This window comes from Phalacrocorax carbo, chromosome 8, assembly GCF_963921805.1.
Source record: "Phalacrocorax carbo chromosome 8, bPhaCar2.1, whole genome shotgun sequence".
NCBI lineage: Eukaryota > Metazoa > Chordata > Aves > Suliformes > Phalacrocoracidae > Phalacrocorax > Phalacrocorax carbo.
In genome coordinates, this window is record NC_087520.1 from 42,102,579 (window position 1) to 42,127,949 (window position 25,371).

At 39.9% G+C, this 25,371-nt stretch overlaps 1 protein-coding gene across 1 annotated transcript; it reads right to left on the bottom strand.

Annotated features, from left to right (window-relative positions):
- Positions 1 to 766: 766 nt before the first annotated feature.
- Positions 767 to 24,793, bottom strand: MLYCD (malonyl-CoA decarboxylase). The gene is made up of 5 exons (XM_064459662.1): positions 24,159 to 24,793; positions 13,231 to 13,343; positions 11,823 to 11,979; positions 11,163 to 11,312; positions 767 to 2,171 (listed from the first exon to the last, which is right to left on the bottom strand). The coding sequence occupies exons 1-5, from the start codon at positions 24,753 to 24,755 to the stop codon at positions 1,638 to 1,640; spliced, it is 1,551 nt and encodes a 516-aa protein (XP_064315732.1). The 5' UTR covers positions 24,756 to 24,793; the 3' UTR covers positions 767 to 1,637.
- Positions 24,794 to 25,371: the final 578 nt, after the last annotated feature.

Consider the following 25,371-nt stretch of genomic DNA (forward strand, 5'->3'; position numbering starts at 1 on the left):
CCAGAGAAGGTGCAAAAAACAAAACAAACAAACAAAAGCTTTTCTTTAGTGGTTTTGGCAACTGAAAAATTGCTGGACACACTTTGCTTGCAAGGATTTTTTTTTTGTTTTTTTTAATCATACCTGATCAAAATCAATAAGCTAACTTTAACCTGTTGATATATGAGAAAACTGTTGACTTTTTGGGAACTACTCTTAAAAACATAGTGAAAAAGAGAACTCTGCTGTCACTGAACATCTGGGCAACATGGCATGGGAGGGGTGCCACTGCTAACGTGACATCGCTGCCACTGATGCCAGCTGCTGTATAAAAATGTCTTTGCTCTCAAAGGAACCACAGGCAGTGAACGTGCTCTCTCCTTTAACTACCAGTGTTGCAGAGTCTACCATGAACAGAAGTTAAGTGAAGCTTTTCTCTGCTTGGAAGGTATGTATAACAGATTCCCATCACAGGTTACCAGCTTGGAGGATGGGATTTTTTCTTAATAACGAATATGAAAAAAAGTGTATCCAATTATATAATTTCATTATAGGAGAAAGGCTAAGAGGATACCTACAGCTTTCTTCACTTCTGTTTTCATACATGAGCAGGAACTCTATCACTTTCAATTCCTCTGTATAATTCTTGAAAACAGGACTGGAATTTGACCAGACTTGGAATAAATCAGGAACTACAAAACAGCATGAAACTCTTAAGATGATCCTTCTGCTGTGGTGATACTGTTATCAAGGAGGGCTGTTAAATGAAGGAAGGTACATGCTGAAATACACAAGACATGTTTTAGTGAGAAAGTTTATTTTATTGGTTTACAGGTCACGCCTACCTCTTTATTAAAAAAGCTCTTCATCAACTTTAAAAATTCCCAGACCCACAAGTATAATATACATACTCAGAAGCTTCTCAACTGACCCGTAAAGGATCAGTTTCTCTTATTCCCCTCTCCCGTCTGAACACTCCCTTCCTGCTCATTATATTTTCACAGACAAAAGTGCAAATATAATACTACATATCTGCTGCACTGAGAGATTCTGATTTTTCAACAATTTTAATGCAAGGCTTTTCCATGCTTCAGCAAAGCAAGGATTCAGTGAGATTTTTAGTGGGTTTGAAAAAGAAAAATACCAAGAGATTTTACATGAGAATTTTTGAGGGAGAAAAAGACGGATATTAACAAAATAGAAATGTAAATTACTGTTTTGCTAATACTTTTGACCAAAAATTTACTTTCATTCAGTATGTCTTTCCAGGACTATCTAGTATTACTATGACAAATAAGCGCAGCTCCTTTCGAAGACATGGTTTAAATAGGTTTATTATCAACCGAATAATGGTATGGCTCAAGTATTTTCCATTAAAGTTGCCACTGAGTTGTAGCTGATTGAGAGTTTTACTCACCCTTTAATACACACCTCCAACTCATTTGCACGTAACAGATGCCTAGAACTTACAGTGACTCAATCACAACAAATTAGGTTTTGAATATACAGCAGTAGTCTGATAATCTAGATAACTTGGCATCCTGCTTGCTGAGTAGATTTGTTTTGTAACAGACATTCTCATTTAAATATAGACACTGCAAAATATCACAGCTCTTTATAGGTGAGGAACACTCGTTCTTAGTTTTAACAGTATTTAATTAAAGCTTGCTATTTTGCTGGAACTGAGACACCAAGGACAGAACCTGCTCCGAGGCTTTAATTTGTTTAGTCCCCAGGTATGCTGCACTATTACTGTCTGTATCCTCTAAGAAATATCGGTAGTTTACCATCATGCCACAAGAAGCAGCAATGCCCCGAGGGCTTGTGTCCGCCATCCAGTTTATCCGCCACATCACAGAGCCATTCTGGAGATGAAAATTTGCTACTGGATTAAGAGCATAGCCACGATGTTTCTCCCCATACAAATACCAGGCACAGAGTCTCATAAACGGTGAATGGAGCACTTCAACTAATTTTTGTGATCTCACCCACTCATTGTTATTTAAGAGTTTCTTTAGTGTTTCAGTAGTAGAGTCTCCTGTGATCTCAGAGATTTCTTGCCATTCTGATTCCGTAAAAAGTTCATTTCTTTCCAGTTCTTTTGTCTGTGAAGAGAGGAGCCCAACAAGCCAGTTTGTGAATCCTGGGATAGGTGAAAGAGTAGAAAAAGTTTTTATCTGAGGAAGTTCTTTCTGCAGACAAAAGGAGAGAAGGAAAATTCATGAGCTGTGTCATGACTGACAACGAGATGTCTGAGTGAAAGAACAGCTCATATTCTTTACTAGGGATTCTGAGGATTAACCGATACACAGACAAAACCAAAACAAAACAAATCACTCTGCAGTAATAGGTTGGTGTCTAGAAAGCACTTGGAGAACAAAGAAAATGTTAACACTGACTAAATTACAGTCCACACACATAAGCTATTTAAAAGTACTTATACAGTACTTACAGCACGATGTTCTGGTATATCATTTTATAGGCAGAAATAAACAAATACAATCACATGCCATAAAGACGTTATTCAGCAGAATGAGATTTAAAAAAAAAAAAGTAAATGTGTAAGTTTCAAAAACCTTTTAAATACCATTTATTTTTCATACTATCTTTTTTATATCAAGTGCCGTTTATTATTTCAGTTTATTGTAAAAATCAGAAGTCGTAAAATAGACTGAAAGAGGTAGATTTTTATGGAAATAAGCTATTTCCTGAAATTTTGACAAACGATCTTTAGGCAGGTCACCTACTTCTCATGCTATTCCCAGACTACAAAATACACTGATAAAACAGCAAGATAAGAAATACATACAGTAAAAAAAATTAATCACAGTTTAATAATTGTTTTAACATAATAAAGCTTCTCCTCTACTCCTACTTATTTATGAGTAAAAGCTGTTAACTACATAATCATGTAAAGCAAAACATACTTGGAATTAACAAAAATGACATCAAAGTCAGCCCTACTAAGGGGTAAGTGTGGGGAAAGGAACAGAGGGAAGACGGAGCTGAACTGAAACAACCACAGTGTTGTTTTAATTACTGTTCATACAGGAAGCAGTAGTAAGAACAGAGACATTTATCAACATTACAGAAGCATCTTAATGTCAACAGAAAATGGCCTTTAAATGACTACAAAAAGCATTTTTTTTTTAACTCTATTACCCACATAACCATTAAAAAAAATCATCTCTGCTCAGATGCTACCTTACAGTAGCCAACGTTAATGGAACACACGCTGCTGGGTCGTTTGTGTTGCACCTGCGCTGTTGCAGCCTCAGGTACCGCTGTGCCCCTTGCGATGCTGCCATCTGCATTCTGTTTCACGAGGACGCAGAAGCCAGGGAACGCAGGCCTGGCACACCTCCGTTACAGACTGAAGCCAAGCACCATTTCTAATAACTTCGATAACTGGAATAATATTCAGCTGGTTATTTACAACATCTTTTTCCTTCCCACGCAGAGCTTTCCAAATAGCTTACTGCTGTTCTGCTGGCTTCTGGCACTATCATACACCAGCCAGCTCAGATCTACCACCTCTTCAGTTTTGTGACTTATAACTGCATAAACTGAATAACCTCACTTGCCCCTCTTATCTGAAGTCCTGTGACTATTACAGAGATATGTAAGTCAAAGAATTATTCTTCTGGGACCAGACAGGAACTAGAAAGGCAGACCAAGTTACAAAGAACCACCCCATTTCATCTCCTTGGAGAACTGGATAAAGCAAAAAGCAAATTAGTCCATAAAACCACTCATTTCTATATCTTACTGAATAAAACAGCCATTCATGTAATCAGAGACCAGCAGATCCTGACTGTGCCATATTTGCAACCTCTATAGCTACCATGGTAGATAATGCAACACTTGTAAAGAATTGATTTCCTGTGACTTTTTCAAGTCTCCATTAAAGGACATGATGGTATTTTATTTTGAAGCGTAATTCTGAAGGATAAGTCTGTAACAAGACCTGTGAAACACAACTATCACGTTTTACCACGTATGCATTTCGTATAAGAAAAAGTATTATTAGGAAATTGATGTAAAGAGATGTCTGTGGAAGGCAATTTCTGCTGGTACCTTAGTGCCGCTTTGTACAATTTTAGAGAATACAGCATTTATAAAACAGAACAGTTTATTAAGGTTGTGCTTTTACTGCAGACCATGGCTACAAGAGGCATAGATATAGAAAATACGTTTTAATTAAAAGAATGTTTCTTGGAGTAGACAGTTCAGCCTTTTCCGAAAAGTTTCCCTCTGCTTTTGAAAAACAGAGCAATGACCACAGTAGATTAAATAAAAATATTTGGGAGCAGAAAAATGGGAAAAATGAGAACAGAACAAAGCAACTGCATACACTTCAAGAATCTTTCTCTTCCGAGCTAAATACTTCCCCATGGATGTAAAGACCATTTACCCACAAATCAATTCAAAATAACTTTACAAAATTTGAATATAGAATCAAATGCACTCACTAAATCTTCCTTTGATCACTGTTCATCCACCTCCTTGTCGGGTTTCTGAATCAAGGACTACACCTAATCATCACATCCGGAATCCACTTTTCTTTAAAGCAGCAGGATCTTAATTAGTATGGCAGAGGAGAGCTACCCTCAGATGCCCCCCTTGTCAGCTGCTTTCCCTGACTCAACACTATCTCCCACCAAAGACAATACTATGGGCACAAAACCAGAGATCTCCTGGAGGAGGAGGAGAAGAATGGCACAGAAGTGAATTTTTAAAGGTTACTGGAAAACTAACTTCAGGATATTTGTTCCTGGAGAAGCAGCTGATAGCTTTCAGTTTTGTCAAGGTGGTACCGAGCAGCATCACTTGCCACCTTCATTTTTCCATCAGCGCACTGAGAGCTGACCAGTGGCGACTCTACTGTGACCAGCCATAGCTTAGCTGCTGAGAGCGCCTGCTGTCAAGTGATTTGACCTTTTGCATGTCAGCCCTTCCCGCGGCTAGATGAATTTCTGCCCAGAAGGAAGGGCCACAACTCCATTCTGAAGATTCAGTGACCCAGGACCCTTCTGCCTGTCCACACAATAATGATGGATGACAACTCAGCAACTGTCTAGGATGTGATAGACCTGCAAATGAGCCTTACGATGCAGAAACACAAACCTGTAATCTATAATGAGAAGTACCCTTTTCATGTTAGCATCCTTAAGCAGCAGCAAACTCCCCCCAAAAGACACTGGATTTCAAAATGGGGTTTCATTCTTCTATGTCCTCATTCCCTGTTGTGCCTTAAAGTTCATCTTTAGTCCGTAACACAGAGAACACAAGAGACAGGGATAAATTGGTGAAAGTTTTCAAATTAATGACCTATCAATGAGAAAACCTAGATGTGCTGTTAGAGGGAGTACTGATGTTACTATTGTGCAGTGGAGGTGAAAAAGAAAAAAAACAAAGTGAGAAAAAGGAAAAGATTGTTAGAGGTTATTTTCCTCTAGGTAGGAATTAAAGGAATACTGGATGTGTTTCTTTCTCACCCAAAGATGGGATTACATTCCTTAAAGGTTTTCCTTTTTTTCCAACTATATTACTCATCCTATAAAAGACAGTGCCTTTGAGAATATGTTGCTTAGCTCTCTTTCATGAAGTCTTCACAGATGTTTGGGGTTAAAACCTGAGAGAGGAAGAAGGAAGGTAACGCTGAAATCTGAGAAACAGAACCTCTTCTTTCAGGTAAAAGGAAAAACTGATTGGACCAAGAGAAACGGCCGCTTACCATAAAGTCAAGTCTGGAAGTCTTCTGCACCATCTCCGCTAAGAAAGCAGTGTTTGAAAATACTACTGAACAGAGCTAACAAACAGGGGCTTTTCACACAGCAGCTGAGCCATGCCCATTGCTTCCGCAGGGTAGCAATTCCGATCTTGTCTCCCCGCTTGCAAAGCTGAGAGGGTATCTATGTCCCATCCACAAGGACAAAAGTGAGAATGAACAACCTCTTCCCATATTTGTGTATTAATAATAAGCACTGCAAGTTCCTAATTAAGGAACTCACATTTTGCTCCCTTGTGATGTTGGCTGCTCTTTGTCATTCACTTTCAGGAGTGACCTGTTCACCAAGCCCAACCCCAAATATTTATCAGGAAGTTAGTAGCTCCTACTCTATTAATAAATACAAAACAGGAAATTTTGCATATTTTTTTACTTCTTAGGACAGATAAAACATGGGAAAGTGACCCCATTTTGAAGCTACAGTACAGACTACTACGTATCTGATAAATGCTTGAGTTTAGGAGCTTATCTGAGGCGGACATTTCTTGTAGAAAAATAAATAGATGCAGTGAAGTGTGTACATTTATGTTGTTGCTAAATTGATGTGCTAGTTTCTAAGGCTATTGGTGGAGATCCATTAATGTTTATTTTCTTGTCAGAAACCCACACACCATTAAGAAACAGCTGCTCATTTTGTTTTGGGGTAGATTTCTGGTTTTGGTCGTCTTTTAGTTTTGGGTGGGTTTTTTTTTTTTCTTTCCTTCATTGCAGAAGAGCGCCGATTTCTCCTATTATCTATTATCTCATCTGAAACTGTCTTGCTCTCCAAAAGCTGTAGTCCAAGGTCACATTTATCATCAATGAAAGTAAAGCCTGTTTTGGAAATTATGATCTCCCCAGGTCACCTAGATCAAATTAAGGTAGCAATTATCAACAGCCCAACCAGAAAGCTAAAATCTGCCGCCAATTGTTAAGCATTCTATTGAGTCACATAGTAGCTATCAGTTTTCTCCCCCAAATGCCACAGGCTATAAAATTCTAAGCAGTTTTCTCAAAGGCTTCACCACAGTTATCTGTGTCTGTCATCTGCAGCCTGAATTGCTATGATGTACCTTCTGCAGAGCCACAGACCATTCAGAGTGGCTATAAACACATTCTGAATTAAATGTCTGTCTAATGAGAAATCTATCTGTCTACGCCTTCACCAGCACCTATCAGCTTGCTAGAAATGCATCTGCCTCCTTGTTTTCAAGCACCCAATTTGGGGGTTGTTTGTTTTCTTACTAGTTGTCTGAAATTGTTTCAAAATCCAATTTGTTTCTGGGAACAATACAAGCTTAAATTTAAGAAATGCGAGATTTTTTCTGTTGTCTGCTCCCTGCTCTATATACATTAATATAGCCAAGAGACTACACAGAATACATAGGTAGCCTATATTTGTACAGGGACCAAAGCGGTATCAGTGGACTAATGAATTCATCCCACTGCTTGCCCAAAACTAATCCAAACAGGAGATATTCAGATCACAACTGAAACCTGTTTATAAAACCCTTCTAAATTATTTGTGTAGCAAACTTTTGTCAAGCAACTACCGAAAAGAGAAAAATCTCCTATTTAGAGCAGCATACTTTCTCCCAGGATGCTCTTTGTATGCGACACAAGCTACATCCCCAAGGTGCTGTTCTGATCTGCGTTATATCCTCCTCTTTACCCAATTATATTACAATACCTGTGGCAAATGCCAGATCATAATGTCTAGGTAGATATTAAGCAAACTGCTAACTGTGCACATATAAAGAGATGAAACTGAGGGCCCATTTCTGTGACTCAACTTCATACGTCCTCCATCTGCTTAAATTAGTGAAAGACTCAAAAGCAGGGGCCATTAACTTCTATGCAGTGCCTCAAACTAACAGTGCTTAACATCGAGGGTTGTAATCTTTGCCAGAGCCTCTACTGCTGCAGTTTTCCTAACAGTCCTAATAAAAACCCATTTGCAAGAAATACTTTCATGAGGGAATCTGCACTCGACATTCTTTGAAGGTGAGAAGTGCGACCCTACCCATGTTCACGTTTAGCCGTGTATGCGACCAGTTCAGGTGAATTGGCAAGATGATTTCTAAAAAATTATGCTCTATCTTAATTGTCTGTTAATGAGATTTTCTTTTAAGGAATCTGGGACCAGCTGAATTTATAGCCATAACTTTATAGTGCAGATACCTGCTAGATCAATGTTTCAGTACTGTTTTTAAAAATCTTGTCAAATAAAGGCTTCAACGGTGGAAAAAAAGAGTGGCTATTAGCATATTTCTAACTTAGTGCATGTCTTTTTCTGATCTAATGATATACATTCATGACAGGTCCAATTTGGAGTTTTCCTTATGAAGAATGACAGCTGCGAATTCAGTTTTGAGGTTACAATGGCACTTACAAGTAAAAGTGTCAGAGCAGGTTAAGTTAAGGGAAAGTCAGATAAAGGATTCTTACTAGAGGATAAAAAAAAAGTTTTAAGAGTTTGCAGTGCCTTGGGAAAATACGAATCAAATAACATTCTGCAGATCAAACAGATGTCCACAAAAGTTAACTCAAACCAACGGCAAGTTATAAAAGTATATTAATCATCAATGATTCAAAGATAATGAAAACCAAAATCCTCAACCTCTTCAAATGGTCTCCTCTTCCCAAAGCATTTTGTTCTCAGTTAAATTAAAGACAGTCTCAATTTATGTGACCTGTAACACTTGGCAATTTAGCAGCACTTTAAATAAAGATTTGTTTATTGCAAAGCCATGCAAAGGTTGCATAAAAAAATCCTCTTCCTATCAGAGACCTCAACTATCTATTTTCACAAAGGCTGCTGGAAGCCTGCTTAATGAGATGTAATTTTTGACCCAAGGTTTTTTGCTGAGGCTACATTGTTTCAACTGCTGTCACCAAGTCAACTCAGCACTACTGCTATACCATTTGTCCCTTTTAAAGTAAGTGACTATAATGCTGCTCCAGAGAATTATGTCCAACCTGAGCACAGACAACCTTGGAAAGTCCTTTGCTTACACCTGACCAGAGAGAAAGCGAGCACACGTGTGCAATTAATGCACTGAAGTGGGACTTCCAGGATTTTGGGAGACAAGTAAAACGGGCTGCCAAGAGAACTACTCATCACATACCCTGCCTTTGCCCTGAACAATCTAACCCTGTAGAAATTTCACAGTGTAAGTATTTTGAAGCTGAAAGACACAGGGCTTCTCTCCACTGAAAGGTGAGGTCCGCTGAGATGGGAGTCACAACATTTACAACAAAAGCTGAATTACTAGGCATTATAGAAGCGCATCAAAAAATTCTGGTAAGAGTATGATGATTTAGGGTCACTTCACATGTAAAATATGCAATTGGAGACGGTTCTTGTCTTGAAGACAACAAATTCAAGAGCAATAATTTAGAAGAAAGAGGAAGAAAGCATGAAGGAGTGGGAAGAAAGTGGGAAGGAAAAAAAATATTAACACCAAAGGGTGGAAGAAAAACTATTAAAGGACCACATCTGTCATGGATAAACACTCCTGGATTATCCTTCATATCTCTTTTAGCCCTACAGTGGTAGCCCAACAAGGTTTACCATCACGAAAAAGAACGATGTAAAGACAATACATGGAGGTTGTTGTACCTTTTTTATATATATATATATATAAAATAAATATAAACAGGCAGTTGAAGTTTTGCTACAACTTCTTTGTCAACTAAGTACACGTCCAATTTTCCAAAACCTTACTAGTAACAGCACATTTTCATAAACATCTTAAAGCAGTGTAGGAAATTTAAGTAGGGAGGAAGATCTCCATTTTTGGCATTGTATGGAAAGCACTCAGCTTTCAATATTAACTAAGTTATTTAAGCTTGATGCAATAATTTTATGATTAGGATGTATTTAAAGGCATCTCAGCCAAAGTGTTTCCTGTTAATCATGTATTTGATGAACAGTGAAGAAGGACTGGATTTTACAACACTGAAATGTAGACATTTTGTCGTAAGTATAAATAAGAAAGGCATTCTTCTGTTGGGACACATCAAATTTTAGACCTTGCATGTAGGTTATCTAAGTATGGTGTGTCTATCTTCCTTTATAACTCACTCATCACTTTTCTAGTGTTGTAAGCAGCTGAGTGACGGACAAATACATTGTCAATAGGGTTATTTTATGAGAGCAACTCGATTATCCAGAAATTATTTTTCAGATGTGAAAGCAAATAACTGCAAGAATTTATTCCAGTTTCCCCTCAGTCAAGATCAGACAGATGGCACAACCTAATTATACCTGGACTACTGCACTTTAGACAATTAATCTAAAAGCCATTCTGAAAGGAAGGAACAACAAAATTCAGCCAAAATATCAATTAAAAATGACATAAAATGAAAAATTCAGGGCTGCCAGCTATGATTCAGTAGTTGACTAATCAATCACTTTGTAATAGTAGAAATTTGGTGCATCCAATTTTAAGTTATTTTTGTAACTAGAACTGAAGTTCTACATCACAGACAATTTTCCAGACATCATAACTAATCCAGATGTTGGAACAATGAATCAAGCAGTGATTATTACTTTTAAGTGGTAGCTTTGTTAATAATTTAAGTAGTAAAGGCTACTAAATAAAATAATGTACTCAACACAGAAATATGACTGTCTCTTTCACACCATTCTATATATAAATTAACGAACTTTCATTCCTTTCCCCAGTTGCTTGGAAGAAGGTTCTACAAGAAGTCGTCCTAACACTATTAATAACAACCCCATAGCATGCAATGGTATTTTATAAATTCATAGAACTGGCCTCTATAAAGTAACTGATTCCTGTGACTTTCATATGTTAAAGACATGGTGGTTTTTTTTTATTAGACATACTCAAGGCAAGCATGCAAACTGCATATATAACCAGTGGCAATTCAATATAACAAACAAGAAACTGTATTAATTAATGTATAAGAAGTATTTGTATTACTGGAACGGGCATAAGATTTTGAAAAAGGAATAGCCAGGTACACTGAAGAAAGAAAACATTGATCAGGGGCCTGGAAGGGAGCCACTCAACTGAGAGACAGTAGTGAACCATATAATACACTACATCGCAAAATACGTCTATATGAAAGCTTCCTTCAACAGAAATGTACTCATTTGACTTTTAAGTATCCTATGCACATGGTTAGGCAAACACAAGTAATTCATGCATTACATGTCAACTATGTAACAGTGTCTACATCTGGCAGACATTAATCAACAGCAGAAAATCTTCTTCCAACTCTTTACGCACTTTCAAAGGTTGATCTGGTAAGAAGCTACAAGTGTAGGGGAAGACCTAGCAGCTCCTTGCCTTGAGCAATGACACAAAATGGAAACCACAACAGCAATGTGAGGGAAGCACATGGGCCAAACAGCACCTTAAGCACACCCTGCCACACCTACCTGCAGTTCTTTTACAACCCGTTTGATGAGGTAAGTCCCCAGTTCCACACCTTGCAGTCCCTGCTGAGTTAAACTGATGGAGTAGAAAATTGCTGTTGTAATTTTGTCTGTATCTTCTGTTTCTAAAGGCAGCACTTCTTTCACTATGGCCTGGGAAAATAAGAATAAAATTTTAAAAAAGTTAGTAGTAGTTATTACCATCATTATGGGGAAGGGGGCTTTTCTTTTAACTTTCAAACGTGTTAACACTTTTCCCCACTGTTTTATTCATTACCCTCTGTGAGAAATAACAAAAATCTAATCAAAAAGTAGAAAGAAGAGCTGCTTATCCATTAGCAAGTGCAGGGAATAATTGTAATGTAGTTTAAAATTTTCAGAAGTAATGATAACCGCTTTGAAGCCTTAATCTCATTTGCTACCTTTTCTTATATATTTCTTACCTTTTCTTATTCTTCTTGCACTTGAGCAAAACCTCAAAATTTCAACTTACATAATACAGGAGATATACAGAATACCCCTGTAGTTTAAGTGCCAATTCTCTCATCCCTTAAAAAAAAGAAACAAAACCAAATATTCCAAATTATAAGGAATTACAAAATTTTTTAAAAGTACATTGCAATCTGAGCACTTGCTGTGTACTAAATGCATCAGTGACTGTACCTGGATGCTGCTGGAGATATCACTGGTTAGCGCAACATGCAAGACAATCAGTGGCTCTCCTGGGATTGCACAGTGAGAAAAAAAGTAGCATCTTCTATACGACCCAACTCGACGCTTCATATCAACCCAGTTTCTAACAGGATGCACAGCTTCAGAACTCAATGAGAAAAGAAAAAAAAGTAAAATTACATATTTTTTTTAATCTAAAAACAGAGGTCAGCTGCCAGCCCTACAAGCTCAGCACTTTTCCCATTGATGTCAGTGACAAAACTCTCCAACCAAAAAAGGAGAAGAATTAGGCTGTAAGTGAAAAAAGTAAAATTAATCAGCAAACTGTGACAAAGTAGATTGCCAAGCAGTGTTGCACACCCACTCTCTCTCATTTTCTTTGGGCTATGCTTATTACGCATCAGAGATTTCACTTGCGCTTTCTGTTCAGTATGGGATATGCAACTGAGATGACTGTCACTGAATGAGGCTGAACACACCCCTAAGGAATTAGTCTTCCTAAGCTACAAAATACTCTGTTAGCACTCCCATAGCCATATCTTCAACCAATCACTCAAAGCATTCTTTTCCCTAGTCCATATTGAAAGCCTAGCGTGTTCGCCAAAATACTTTGAAGATTAAGTAAAATAACACTAATTATATTTATTTTGAAAATTTAGCTTGTAGATCTCTTTTCTTTGCCTCATCAAGTCATGAACTTTCAGAACTTTTTAGAGATTCATTTTTCTTCAAGTTTTTATATGACAAAATGCCACACAACGTAACTGACTCAGTCATCTTCATTGCTACAACTTTCAATATTTGACAGAAATTCAGAAACAAACATAGATTTTAAGGAATGTTCATAAAAAACAAGGTGCTCTCTTCACATATAGTTTACAAGGAATTCTGTACACCTCACCAGTTCCAGCCAGGAAGGGGAGCCTCACTACATTAGAAGTAAAATGTGCTCTTTAGTGTTGGGCGCCCCATGCTGCATCAGACCTAAATATCGATTCGCCACCAACCCTGCTGGTGCAGACTGAGGGAGGAAGAAGGCGGCAGTGGTGATGGGGGTAGCAGAGGCAGCAGCAGTGCCGCAAGAACCTAGGTTTGCAGGAAAAGTAACAACAGCACCTCTGGGAATGTGGGAAGAGTAAATGAGAAGGTTGGGAGAAAAGACAGCAGTCTCCAAGTGCGTTTTGTGTGCTAAAGGATCAAATTACGGGACAAATGATCCCCTTTACCATTTACTTACTTAATTCAGTTTTTAAAGTGTGCTCTTTATTGTGTTAAATGCAACTATTCCTTAATTATACTTTGCCTGTGGTTCAGAATTGAAAAGCAGTATCTGAAAATAGTGGATCTGTGCATTTCATCACTTCTTCATCAACTAGCATTAGCAACTTCTAGCACTTACTCACTAATTTTCTGCAGTACTTCACAAGGTGATTGCCAGGTGACCCGCTCCAAGTTTAGGAATCCTGTCGAGAACCACTCTGAAAGCATATTCTTCAGAACTCCATTCATTTCCTGCAAACAGAAGAAAGATGAATTTATCTGCTAAATAAGATGGGTAGAACATATGTATGTGAGTAAAGATAACCTTGATTATTTCAAACTATGGTTCAAGGAAACTAATGCATCTGTTTGAGCAGATTAACTACATAATAGTTCAGCTTTCCTCACACAGGATGAAAACAATGAAAACATTTAGACACTGTCTCTAGTAAATTGCAGACACAGAAATGGAAAATAATGCAATGCAATGTAGATAAAAAGCAGAAAATAAATAGAAATATTTGATCAGTCTTGACAATAAGACTGCAGTTGCACAGGTGCTCAGATTTAAATAGCATGGAAAAAAATCGTGGGAAATTTGATGAAAATAAGGACCTGAATTTCACTACAATTTTATATATCCGAATCTCTTCTGAGTATTCAGCAGTTCATGCCTTAGGATGACTATTAGTACTAGCATATTAATGTAAGAAAGCAACTAACCAAATTAAAATTTTCCAATTCTTTACCTTATTTTATTAGTCATCTCTACTTTATTAAACATTTTTTCCACTGCTCTTTAGGAGAAAGATGCAGAATAGCTATTTACTCCTGCACATTCTGCACCATGATTAACACACAGAACCTTCTACTTTTGACAGATCTCCAAGGCACATAACTTATCTACTGGAGGTGACTGAAACACACAGACACATTTAGGCATCAGTAAACTACAAAAATGCTTCAGTTTGGACTTTAGCGTGGATTGTACAGCTCAGCACAGGAGCTGCAAATGCCCGCTCAGGATGATATATTAGAAAATTAGTGTCTTTGAACAGGATGCAGATAAAACCGTAGGCTTTACAGAATTTTTCCTCTCCCTAAGTATGAAAATTTTTGAACAAGAAAACCAAAGGCAGCAGCATAAGACTACAGAACTCAAAAATCACAACAGATTTGGAACAGTATGATACAGTATTAAAGCCAACTGTAATATCGAACACTTTCAGAAACATTCATTTTAATAATGAATTTTATATTCCCTATGAATTTCCTACTGCCTATATTATTAAAGATTTTTCTGACTAAAATTCTTTGTGTTTAGAAAGTATTCTTGAACTCAGCACAGCATGAATAAGCTAGAAAATCTCTTTAAGGGATATTTTTCTTTCTTACATTTCCTTTGTATATAGGACACAGTGTGATACCTGCACCAACTTACCAACGGCCTGATCAGAAACGTAGGCTTACCTGAAACTAACTTAATAACCACTAATTTAAAAACAAAACCACTTCACGTTCTATTCAGACCTTTATTAAATAGCCACCGCTGTACACAAAATAGACAAAAATTTTACTCCAATGTACTTTAACTTGCTACATTTAAGCAAAACAACAGGAAAAAAAATCTATCCAGAAAACACTTATTACTTGAAACATCTCTCCAAGGCTGGGAGGTAGTCTCAGGACTTTCACAAAAAAGCAAAAATATTTCCTGTTGTAACCTATCAAAGATGAAAGCTGCAGAGGCACTTGTCAAGAGACACGTGTCAAAGGAGGTTCCGGTTGGCCAGAGTAACCGCTGTAAGTATTCCAAGACTGAAAAAAAGGACAGTTTTAGTCTTTAATTCAACATACCAGAAAAAATAAGATTTTCAAACCCGGACTACGCTTGCAGCCAGCTGTGATCAGATATTTCATCTACAGCAATCCGCCCAAACTTATAATTAAATTAACTCCTCCCATCAAAACTCCTAGATTAAAGCTGATGGTAATGACCACAGGCATGGAGTTTGCAAGGTAAATTCCTAACAAATCCTGGCTTTTTTCGATACCTGAAATGCAGAGTCAAATTTTCCTTCAGTCCTCCTTTTCCTACCTACTTCTACACTTACTAAGTTCTGTTAGTGAAATACATAGGCAGTTGTTTGGCACTTATCTTTGTTTATGCAGAAGTGGCTACTATACAAACCATGCAGAAGAAAACAACCATTCATATGATATGCATAGAACAATTCTGTCATGCATGAAAACTTCACATTATCTTTCTATATTTTTTCAGTAGCATCCTCAAATATGGAAGAAGAGCTTACTTAATGAAGCATAAATTGACATATACTTCAAACAGTGAAAAAGTCAATCACATTGTTCCAAATACAGGGAGTATCCATGAACTATTCCATGAGGCCAACTCTCCCAAGCTTTGTAAATTAGGTTTTTGTTGGTCTTTCTCAGCAGAGCTCTCTTTCAGTTATATAATAAGCAGTGCTGACATTCTTCTGCCACCTGCACTTGTACAAGGCTGAATCAAGCCTTCATATGCTAAGGGAAAAAAAAAAAAAAGTAGTTAAATGAATATGAAACTGAAATAATACAAACACAATTCACCTGAAGTACATTTATAGGGTAAGCAATCCCCACTGGAACACAATGGGAACCACATAATGCACAGCACCAGCCTAAAAAGAAACCTCTGAAAAAACCCACACATGCACGACTATCTGCAACAAGTACTGCTGAAGAACTGAGAGGAACAAAGGATCACATTAAAAATAATCCACCCTAAGAACAGACAGTCTTCACAATTTTTCACTGACGCTTTGATTAAAACGTTCCTGCCTTCTCTGTCTCAAGGTAACACTATTCTAACACAACAGCAGCTGGGGGAGGAAGTAACATAATAGAAGACACGAAAAAGGACCAGATTAGCTATGTCAAAACTTTGCAACTAGGATAGTGAAGAGGGACACATGCAGCATACCTGCCCCTGCCTAATAAATGGATCTATTGCACATTTACAGCAAGTCTGATGATTTGGGGGGCCTTACCGGACACATATATTAAACCTGTGCTGCCTTACTATCTCAAAAGAGCAGACTATTTCTATAATATGACATTACTGTGAAAAAATGCATTATTACTGTTGGCTCAGGGGCACTTCAACACTTGATGCACTCTGACAATACATTACAACTGCATTTAGAGTAGCTGTAATCTATACTGGCAAAACTGCTTTTCCTGATGCTTCTGGGCTAGTGGATTAAAGAGAAAGCAGCAGGTAAAACAAGCTGTACCGAAAAGAGCCCAGAATTGTCTGCATAACAGCATCTACAAAAAAGGGCTTTTCTGGCATGACTATGTCATGTAGGAATCGCAACTCCTGGGCAGTGCAACTGAGCAGGTACTGGCCTGTAACCTCAACAAGGCTTGCATCAGCAACAGTTTTATCAGGAAAAGCTGAATTTTGGTTCAAGTACACTCTAATACACAGATTTATCTGTCATCTTCCCCCCCGCCCCAAATATATTTTTCTTCTCGCACTGCAGAGGTATAAGTGTCCTCAGCAAGTATATTCTGATTGTTTTGTTTATTCTGGCTTTAAGGTACTTCTCTTGCAAATCCTTGCTTCTGCACAGCTCTGAAGCTTTTAGAAAATAACCATAAATCATTTGGTCAAATATCCCTTGGTGTAGTGAATTTCTCCAGGCATTTCAGGATTGTTTCATTTTCTTTTGTAAGGGCACACTGTAAGCCAGAAAAATAAGCTAGGGTTGTCAGACCTGGGGTCAAACTGACAGATTCCTACGGCTCTCTTGTCATCCATCTGCTTTTTTGGAACACCATTTCAAGCTACAGTCTAGCAGCTAGGAAGGAAAACTGCTGATGGCTGCACTCCTGCTAGTCATTATTTTGAACACACAGCTCTGCATCTACTGGCAGTAACATGGCTCAGATGGCAACGAGTGACTTGGGAGAAAGCCAGTTATACTACACGGATACTGGTAAAAGTGCAAAACATAGGAACTGGATGCATTTTGCTTCTATGCTCCTACAGGTTTAGCAAACATGCTCCATACGCTGGGATAGCAATGCCCAGCTGAACTGAAGGCTACTTTTCAAGATGCAGAATGCATTATAGAGCTACTTTAGGTGCAAGTTACAGCTGTATAAAAGCAATGCAATTGTAACCAAAGAAAGCAAAGCAGATGTGATGTTGGAAGAAAGGAATATTTTTTACAGGGAACTACAACTCAATTCAAATAATCTGTCAGTTGTAAATAAAAATGTTTTATAAAAACAACAGAGCAGCATGCAGGCCAAAGAATTAGGATAGTTCCAGTTGGAAGGGACCTACAACTATCATCTAGTCCAACTGTGACTGTGTACATTGACAAAACTTCTTAGTGTAGAAAGACGTAAACCACTTTATACTATCCAAAACTGTGTTTCATTCAAGTCACCTGAGCAAAATTCTGCGTTAATATCATTGCATACACTAAGTTTCTGAAAGGCCTGACTCCGACAATGGCAGTGTCAAGTTAGGTTTGCTTATTTTGTAAATTTAGTAGTATGTAAATTCTTATTTTCATTTCAGAGGCCTTTGAAGTCACAAAATTACATCTCCAAAATTTCATTAAAAAGAAAAAAAAAGCAGATTTATTATTCAGCATCCCAATTTTAAATTTGAGCAACAGGACATACTCAGATTAGTATCTAAAATTACCAGCTCTACCTCAGTTTCTATTAGGCGAGCACAATAAGTTGTGATAATTTTTTTTTTTCATTCCATGTTCTTGCTACAAGACAGCAAATTACAGCCTTTTTGATCTTCACATCAGGTCCCTATTTACTGGGCATCAAATGGGAAAACACTTACAAAAAAATTAATTTTTTTTTTATTAAGAAAACTGCCTCTCTGATGAGGGGACTATTTCCATTTCCCTCTCAAACTACTGAAAAATAAAATACCCCTTATAATGAAAATTCATATGCAGATATTTACAGATAAACATGAAACAGCAGTAACTAACACTCCATGCATATCAAGCAGATGGCTCAGTTATTGTTAGTTGCTGGTTTGATATCTGACAGTGCTACAAGAGGAGTTCTCTGCCAGCCTCACAGAGTCGAGTTTTTCCATGGTTTTGGAATGTCTGAAGTTTTTAACCCGATATACTTCATTTGGGCGTCCTGACTCACAGACCTACTCTGGTATTGCCAAGTGTTGAAAGGTCTCTTTGGTTTTTTCACAAATTAGCTTCAAAATATACATATAGGACAGCCCTGGTGAGATACTAAAAAATATACCCATCGGCAAAACTGGATTCGATAGTGTGACACAAATAAAAGGAGACTGTTTTTCTGCTTTTTTATTGCTAATAGTAATTACTGCAGTGGTAATGGTAGTGCTGGCTCTTGTGTTTCATATTGCATGATGTCTTGTTCTTAATTAAAAAAGATTCTTTCCCTTTTTCCTCCCTCCCATTTTTGCTCATTTATACAAGTAAAGTGTGCACAAGCATTTTCAAGTGACTTAATGACCTGTATATGTTATTTTACTGTAATCTGTTGAACAAACACAAAATAGAAATGCTTCATCAACCAATATCTAACAGTCCAAGCTGCTTCTATGTTGATACGTTTTGAGGAAATAGAAAAATATTTTATATTTACAACACAGCCACAGGTAATCTTTTGTTTTTTTTAAAAAGTCCTTCAAAATGAAAACTAAGGATTGTCTAAGATTTTAGACAGTTTGGGCAAAACCAAAATCTCAGTAGGCCATATAATGCATTATGTAATTTTCCTCCAGTATCAAGGAGATCCACTTAATTTTATTTCCATATTTTCTTATCAATGCAGATACAAAGACATAGAAGTTATAAAATTCTTGTTGCACATTTGTCTTCATGTATGTTAGAATTTAAATCAAACCTACAATAATGAAATGGCTATACAGGACTTTTGATAAGTTAATACCAAACACTTTTTTTATAGAAAAACTTTTAACTTTCAATTGTTTCTCTAGTTAAGGGCTTCTTAGATCTTTAAAAGCAAACTGTTCCAATACTCCAATTCTCCATACAGCCACTGTTTCACCTGAGTGAACAGATACTCTAATCTGCTGATGAATCCTCATCAATAAGACCACAGTTCTTTCAAGGCAGTACAACTGGCTGAAATGAATGCTACCTTCTGTGGATGTATATAGGTAAGACATCTATCAACACAAATACCACCCCTCCCCAAAAAGCCATGCACAGCCTACACACAAAATATTCTCCCTTAAAACCTGTTCTACCATTTCCAATGCCTCTACTGAAATTTAAAACTGTTTTCCCTGATTATACAAAGATAATCCAGGAGTGCAGCACAGACTAGGATCCACCTGGCTGGAGAGCAGCTCTGTGGAAAGGGACCTGGGGGTCCTGGTGGACAGAAAGCTCAACATGAGTGATGAGTGTGCTGCTGCGGCCAAGAAGGCCAACAGGATGCTGGGCTGCATCAAAAAGGGCATCGCCAGCACAGATAAAGAAGTCATCATCCCGCTCTACTCAGCACTTGTCAGGCCACACCTGGAGTACTGTGTACAGTTCTGGTCCCCACTGTACAAAAAGGATGTGGACAGTCAGGAAGGGGTCCAGAGAAGGGCCACCAGGATGATCAAAGGACTGGGAAGCTGCCATACAAGGATAGGCTGGGAGAAATGGGTTTGTTCAGCCTTGAGAAAAGGAGGCTCAGAGGGGATCTCATCACCATGTACCAGTACTTAAGGGACAGCTACAAAGAAGATGGAGACTCCCTTTTTACACAGATTCACATGGACAGGACAAGGGGGAATGGACACAAATTGCTCTTTGGATGATTCCGATTGGACACAAGAGGGAAATTTTTCACAGTGAGGACAGTCACCACTGGAATAATCTCCCCAGGGAAGGGGTTGACTCAGTCACGTTGGACACCTTCAAGAGTCATCTGGACAGGGTGCTGGGCCATCTTGTCTAGACTGTGCTCTGCCTAGAAAGGTTGGACTAGATGATCCCTGAGATCCCTTCCAACCTGGCATTCTGTGAAATCTGTGAGAAAGCTTTAAGACAAAAAATAATTCAAGGAAAAAGTCCAACTTTCAGGTCCCTGCTGTGTTTAGGCGTGGCTACTATGAGGGGGAAAATACCCAGAACGATTACGGTATTTCTTTTCTTCTAGTAGACCAATACAAGAACACGATTGCAGACACACTCCAACTACTGTTTAATTATGGAAGCAGGTTTATTTATAAATCAATCTGACAAAAATGCTACCTTTTTCATTACCTTTTGCCAGCCATTTGAACCTTCCACTGACTTTTTCTAAATCATATAGAAAGATGAAGAATATTTTAAAAGCAATAGTTGAATGATTTGCTACCTGAAATAATAACATGAATTTTTCCACCAGAGTCTGTATTTCAAATGCTGAAACTGCATAAGCAAGCAAAGTATAAAAAACCTCAAGAGGAAAATGCTGGCACAGAAAAAGAAGTACTGCAGGTGAGAGGGTTCTGAACAGTAAGAGGAAGAACTACACTTAGGAAACAGGTTTCCAGCAAATTTCACTCTGTGCATTGCAAGGGCTCATCAGAAAAATCAACTCATTTATAAAGACAGTGGAAAACATTTGTGTCCTTCGGGTGAGGGAAGGAACAGAACACATGAAAAGAACATATGAGGGAAGGAAAAATTTCAGAAAGCATCATGAAAAAGAACTAGGTCCGGCTTTACTGTATTTTAACTTTTCAAGCCATGTATTATGTGCCAGTACTATTTTCTTGAAATGGTCGTCTTCACATTATCCATGAAGCTTACAATAGCCATAATTGATTGGAATAATTAATAGAAAAGAAAATCTACTTCTGGGACAGATTATGAAGAAAAGTTTCCCTTCACCATACGTCCTCTATGTATTTTTGGTGGACTCTCTGGAAAAAAAGGCTGTATAACTTCAAAAAATACAGTTTACCACTAAATTTTTGCCATCTTATTATCAAGAAGCTTGTGTCAAGAGTATGCATCATCTTTTACACAACCACAGAAAGACATTTGCTATGTCAGAACAACTTGTCACTGAGGACATAATTTTTCTGCCTCACTCTAGGTCATGATTCTGCCTTCTAATAACTAACAGATACAAACTAAACCTCGTTTGCAGCATGTTCCTTCTCTGCACAGTCCATCATTTTATGTATTTCCAATGCATTGTTCAGGGATTATGATCAAGACCTATGGAATTCTTCCAGTAAGGTAGTCACCATTTGCTTCTCAATTTCTTATAAGTCAGCTTTTTCAACCCATTTTGCCTTACATTGGATCCTGTCAGCTACAGCGCTAGGACTTCTGATTTAATGGATACTGCTAAGTTCAGTGACTTCAGTTCTCAGAATCTTTACAAGTCTAATAACGAGATGCATTTTGGAGCGCATGGCAGCTAGGCACACGTCACGCACTACATAAAATCAGAGTACGTCAGGCATTTGCATTTCTTCCTTTACTATAAACATCAGTTTGACTTAAGAGGTGATTTATGAAAGACAACTGAGGGCATTATGAAGAGGTGTATATTTGGGAGTAGCTGAAGACAATACTGCACCAGTTTGCAGTGCATCATCTGTTGTGTTAATGGTTCAGGAAGAGCAAAACCAATGGAGAAAACAATCATCAGGTAACTTGCATCTTCTTGTTTTCAAATAATACCTTAAGAAATTCAGAAAGGCAAGAATTGATCACATGTAATAAGTGAATCGTGATGTGTCAACATCCATCCCAAGTTCCAGAGCTTTTCTATACCTTTTTTTGTCTCTTTCCTGCAATTAAGGAAACCAGCAAAGAACCACCCTGGAACTGTCCACTACAAGATCCCAAAATATAGATTGTATAATGAGAACAGTTCTCTACTCAAGACTCAAATTCTTTGTTAAAAAGAAAAAAATACCCAAACCTATAACAACTCCCCTCCTGACCCCAAATCTATAGCCTGAATATTCTGCCATATAGTTTTCTCTGTTCTTGACATTTAGCCTCAGAACAGGTAACACACCTACAGCTTAACGCGTAAAATTAAATACACATGCCTTCACACCACTTCCTTGCAAACCACTTGCACCAGCTAGTAATCAGAGACTGTCAAGGCTTCCTGCAGGTTGGGTGCTCCCTTGGGTGCCCGTAGTTAGTCTGATGCTTACTTGCAATGGAAGCAAATAGATTTTAAAGGCCAAGCAAGATGCTTATTTCAGAAGCAAGACATAACATCTTTCCCAGGCTCACTAGCAAGAACACTGGAATAGCACATAGTTCTACGTCTTGATTGCTGTGTAAAACAGATGAGAACGACCTAAATAAAACTCCAAACTGAAAAGAAACAGTATCCAGGGTAAATTCTTATAGCCAATACAGTCACAAACAAAACCCAATGCAAACCAGTTCTTGCTTAATCTTTCCTGGCTTATGTGCTACTTTTCACCAACTCTTATTTTAAGGATGTACCACATTGAAACATAAAACTGATCAACAAGTGCAAAAAAGACTACAAGAACACATAAGCAGAACTAAGCCCAAGTCATACAATGAACCCAAACATTTAAAAAAATATTTTGAGAAGACACAACAGAATGCTTATGACAGCCCTTTCATTGAAGCTTTAGTTTTGCAGACAATATTTTCCTACTTTCAAATCGGTTTAGTATGTTTCTGAACATACTGTATTATCTGACACATGTACATTCAGCTGTTCTACACATTTCTATCCTGCTAATTTTGCAAATTCAGTCTGTTTCTACTTAGGATGATCCAACGGATGTGGGATCTTACCAGTGCTCTTGCTACTTCAGTTACATGATGACCATGGTTAATTGACAGCACTGGCATATAAAAAACATCCTTTTCTTGTCAAACTTAATTTGCATCTGAATATCGACAAACAAGTTATGGTCAGTGCATCTGACCAGCTTGCTGTCTTTCTTCATTGCCTTCCGGGAAGTCCTGTCACATCCTGCCGCTGTCAACTCCTACATCATTCCTTCACAGAATCACAGAATCACAGAATGGTGGGGGTTGGAAGGGACCTCTGGAGACCATCTTGTCCAACCCCGCTGCTACAGCAGGGTGCACTGGGCGCATCCAGGTGGGTTTTGAATATATTCAGGGAAGGAGACTCCACAGCCTCTCTGGGCAGCCTGCTCCAGTGCTCTGGCACCGCACAGGAAAGCGGTGGAACTTCCCGTGTTCCAACTTGTGCCCGTTACGCCTCGTCCTGTCATTGAGCACCATTAAAAATTGTCCAGTCCCATCCTCTTGACACCCACCCTTTAGATATTTATAGGTATTGATGAGATCCCCCTCAGTCTTCTCTTCTCCAGGCTGAACAAACCCAGGTTTCTCAGCCTTTCCCCATAATGGAGATGCTCCAGTCCCCTGATCATCTCAGCAGCTCTCCTCTCGACTTGCTCGAGCAGTTCCTCCACACCCACGTCATCCCACTGCACCATGTAACCGCTGGGGATGTTCCACCTCACCTATTTTCTACACACTGCTGAGCTAAGTCATGACAACTCTTTTCTCTCATCAGTATTTGTCATCATTAGCACAACACAGCTGCTGTGTCACTGTCAGCCCTTCATTGGACTCGGGGGTCACAACACCACACCTCACTCCTGCAGCGAGTTCCCGACGCAGCTTGGCAGCCCCAACATCAGCTGCATTATGTCATGCTGCGTCTGTGGGGCACCTCCTAAGCTGCCCTAATGCCAGCCCTTCACAGCCTCCCACTGCCGCTTCGCTTCAGAAAGCCCACTGCTTCACACCATGGGCCGCTCCCTTCCTCCACCATGTCAGCAAAGCCACCTCCCTCCGGTACCAAGGCCTGTGGGAAGGGGACTTCGCTCCTGTCACACCATGAAGACCCCAACTGTGAAACTGGTTCACAGGACGCTCCTCAGCCCATCGCGGAGCACCATGAACAGGACACCCCAAACCACATTCCCGCCAACCAGCCTCCCCCCGACCCCCTGTCAGGGCCACCCAGCCTAGCCCTCACCTTGACATGAGGCCCGTCCACCGCCTTGGTCGCCAGCCCCTCCACCAGGTCGCCCCTCAGCTCCACCAGGAAGCGCAGCCCGCCCTCCAGGCGGCCCAGGTGCTGGAACAGACCCCGGTACCGTGGGTTGAGGTAGTAGCGGAGCCGGTCCTCGGCCTGCAGCAGGGCCCCCAGCTCCCTCTGCTGCTCCCGGGCCTGCAGCACCTTGGCGCTAAACTCTGCCACCCGGCCGTGGTCCACGCCGAAGTCCTGGGCCAAGCGGGTGAGGAGCTGGGCCCTGGGCGGCCCGGCCCGCAGGCCGCGGTAGAACCGCACGAACTCCGCACCGCGCAGCTCCGCCGGAGGCGGCGCCTTCTCCTTCGTCTCGTAGGGCGGCAGCGGCGGCACGGAGCGGCTCAGCAGCTCCTCCATGCCCGCCACGGAGGCCGTGCAGGAGCTCGCCGGGCCCCGGCGCACACTGGCCGCCACGGAGAGGCGCCGCAGCCCCCGCAGCAGCGCCGCCCAGGACCCACGCAGGAGAGGCCGCGGGCTCAGACACGGGCCCAGGCGGCTCATCCCGCGCCTCGCCTCTCGCGGCAGCCACACAACACCCGCCATCAGGGCCAGGCCGCAGCGCCGCCTTCGGGGCCGCGGCCGCCGGGCTGATTGGCTGGCATCGCAGACTGACAGCCCTCCTCGCCAATGGAAAGCGAGAAGAGTGTGGCGGAGTTGGAGTGGTGTCGGCCGCCATCTTGAGCGTGGCGCGCAGGCGAACGGGTCTTGGGCGGCTGCGCCCAGAGGTGTTACCGGCGCTGCTTCATTGCCCAAAGCTACTCCCTCCCGCAGTGCTTTTTCTTCGAGCCGCCACTGTACAACCCGCCGTCCCTTGTACCTTTCTCACCTGTTGTTTCCCTAACTGCTGCCATTTCCCTCGCAGCTTGGCTGTGCCTGAGGGAGAGACCTGAGGTGAAGATGGGCTAAGCTAGGTATTGCTATGAGCCCATCACCCTAAGAGAGTTTGGGTGTCATAAGGATAGCGTCAGTTTAAAACTGGTAGTATCCAGAAGGTATTGTCACCATGGTCTTAGAAGGTCAGCAGGTTTGGGCTCCTGGAAGGCTGTCAGTTCAAGCTGCTGAGCAGTGAGGGTGCATGGGTTACTTCACGGTCCCAGGAAGCCCAGGCTACTAGGCCTGCTGGTATCTGCTCTGAAATAAGTGCAGGAAACCATGCAAA

What these genes read in the sequence shown, in the direction of transcription:
- MLYCD (XM_064459662.1), bottom strand. Translation starts at nt 24,755, where the DNA reads ATGGCGGGTGTTGTGTGGCTGCCGCGAGAGGCGAGGCGCGGGATGAGC. An exon ending in TGGACGGGCCTCATGTCAAG is followed by an intron (nt 13,344 to 24,158) that starts GTGAGGGCTAGG and finishes TTCTGTTTGCAG; the next exon opens with GAAATGAATGGAGTTCTGAA. An exon ending in GTACTGCAGAAAATTAGTGA is followed by an intron (nt 11,980 to 13,230) that starts GTAAGTGCTAGA and finishes TTTCTCATTGAG; the next exon opens with TTCTGAAGCTGTGCATCCTG.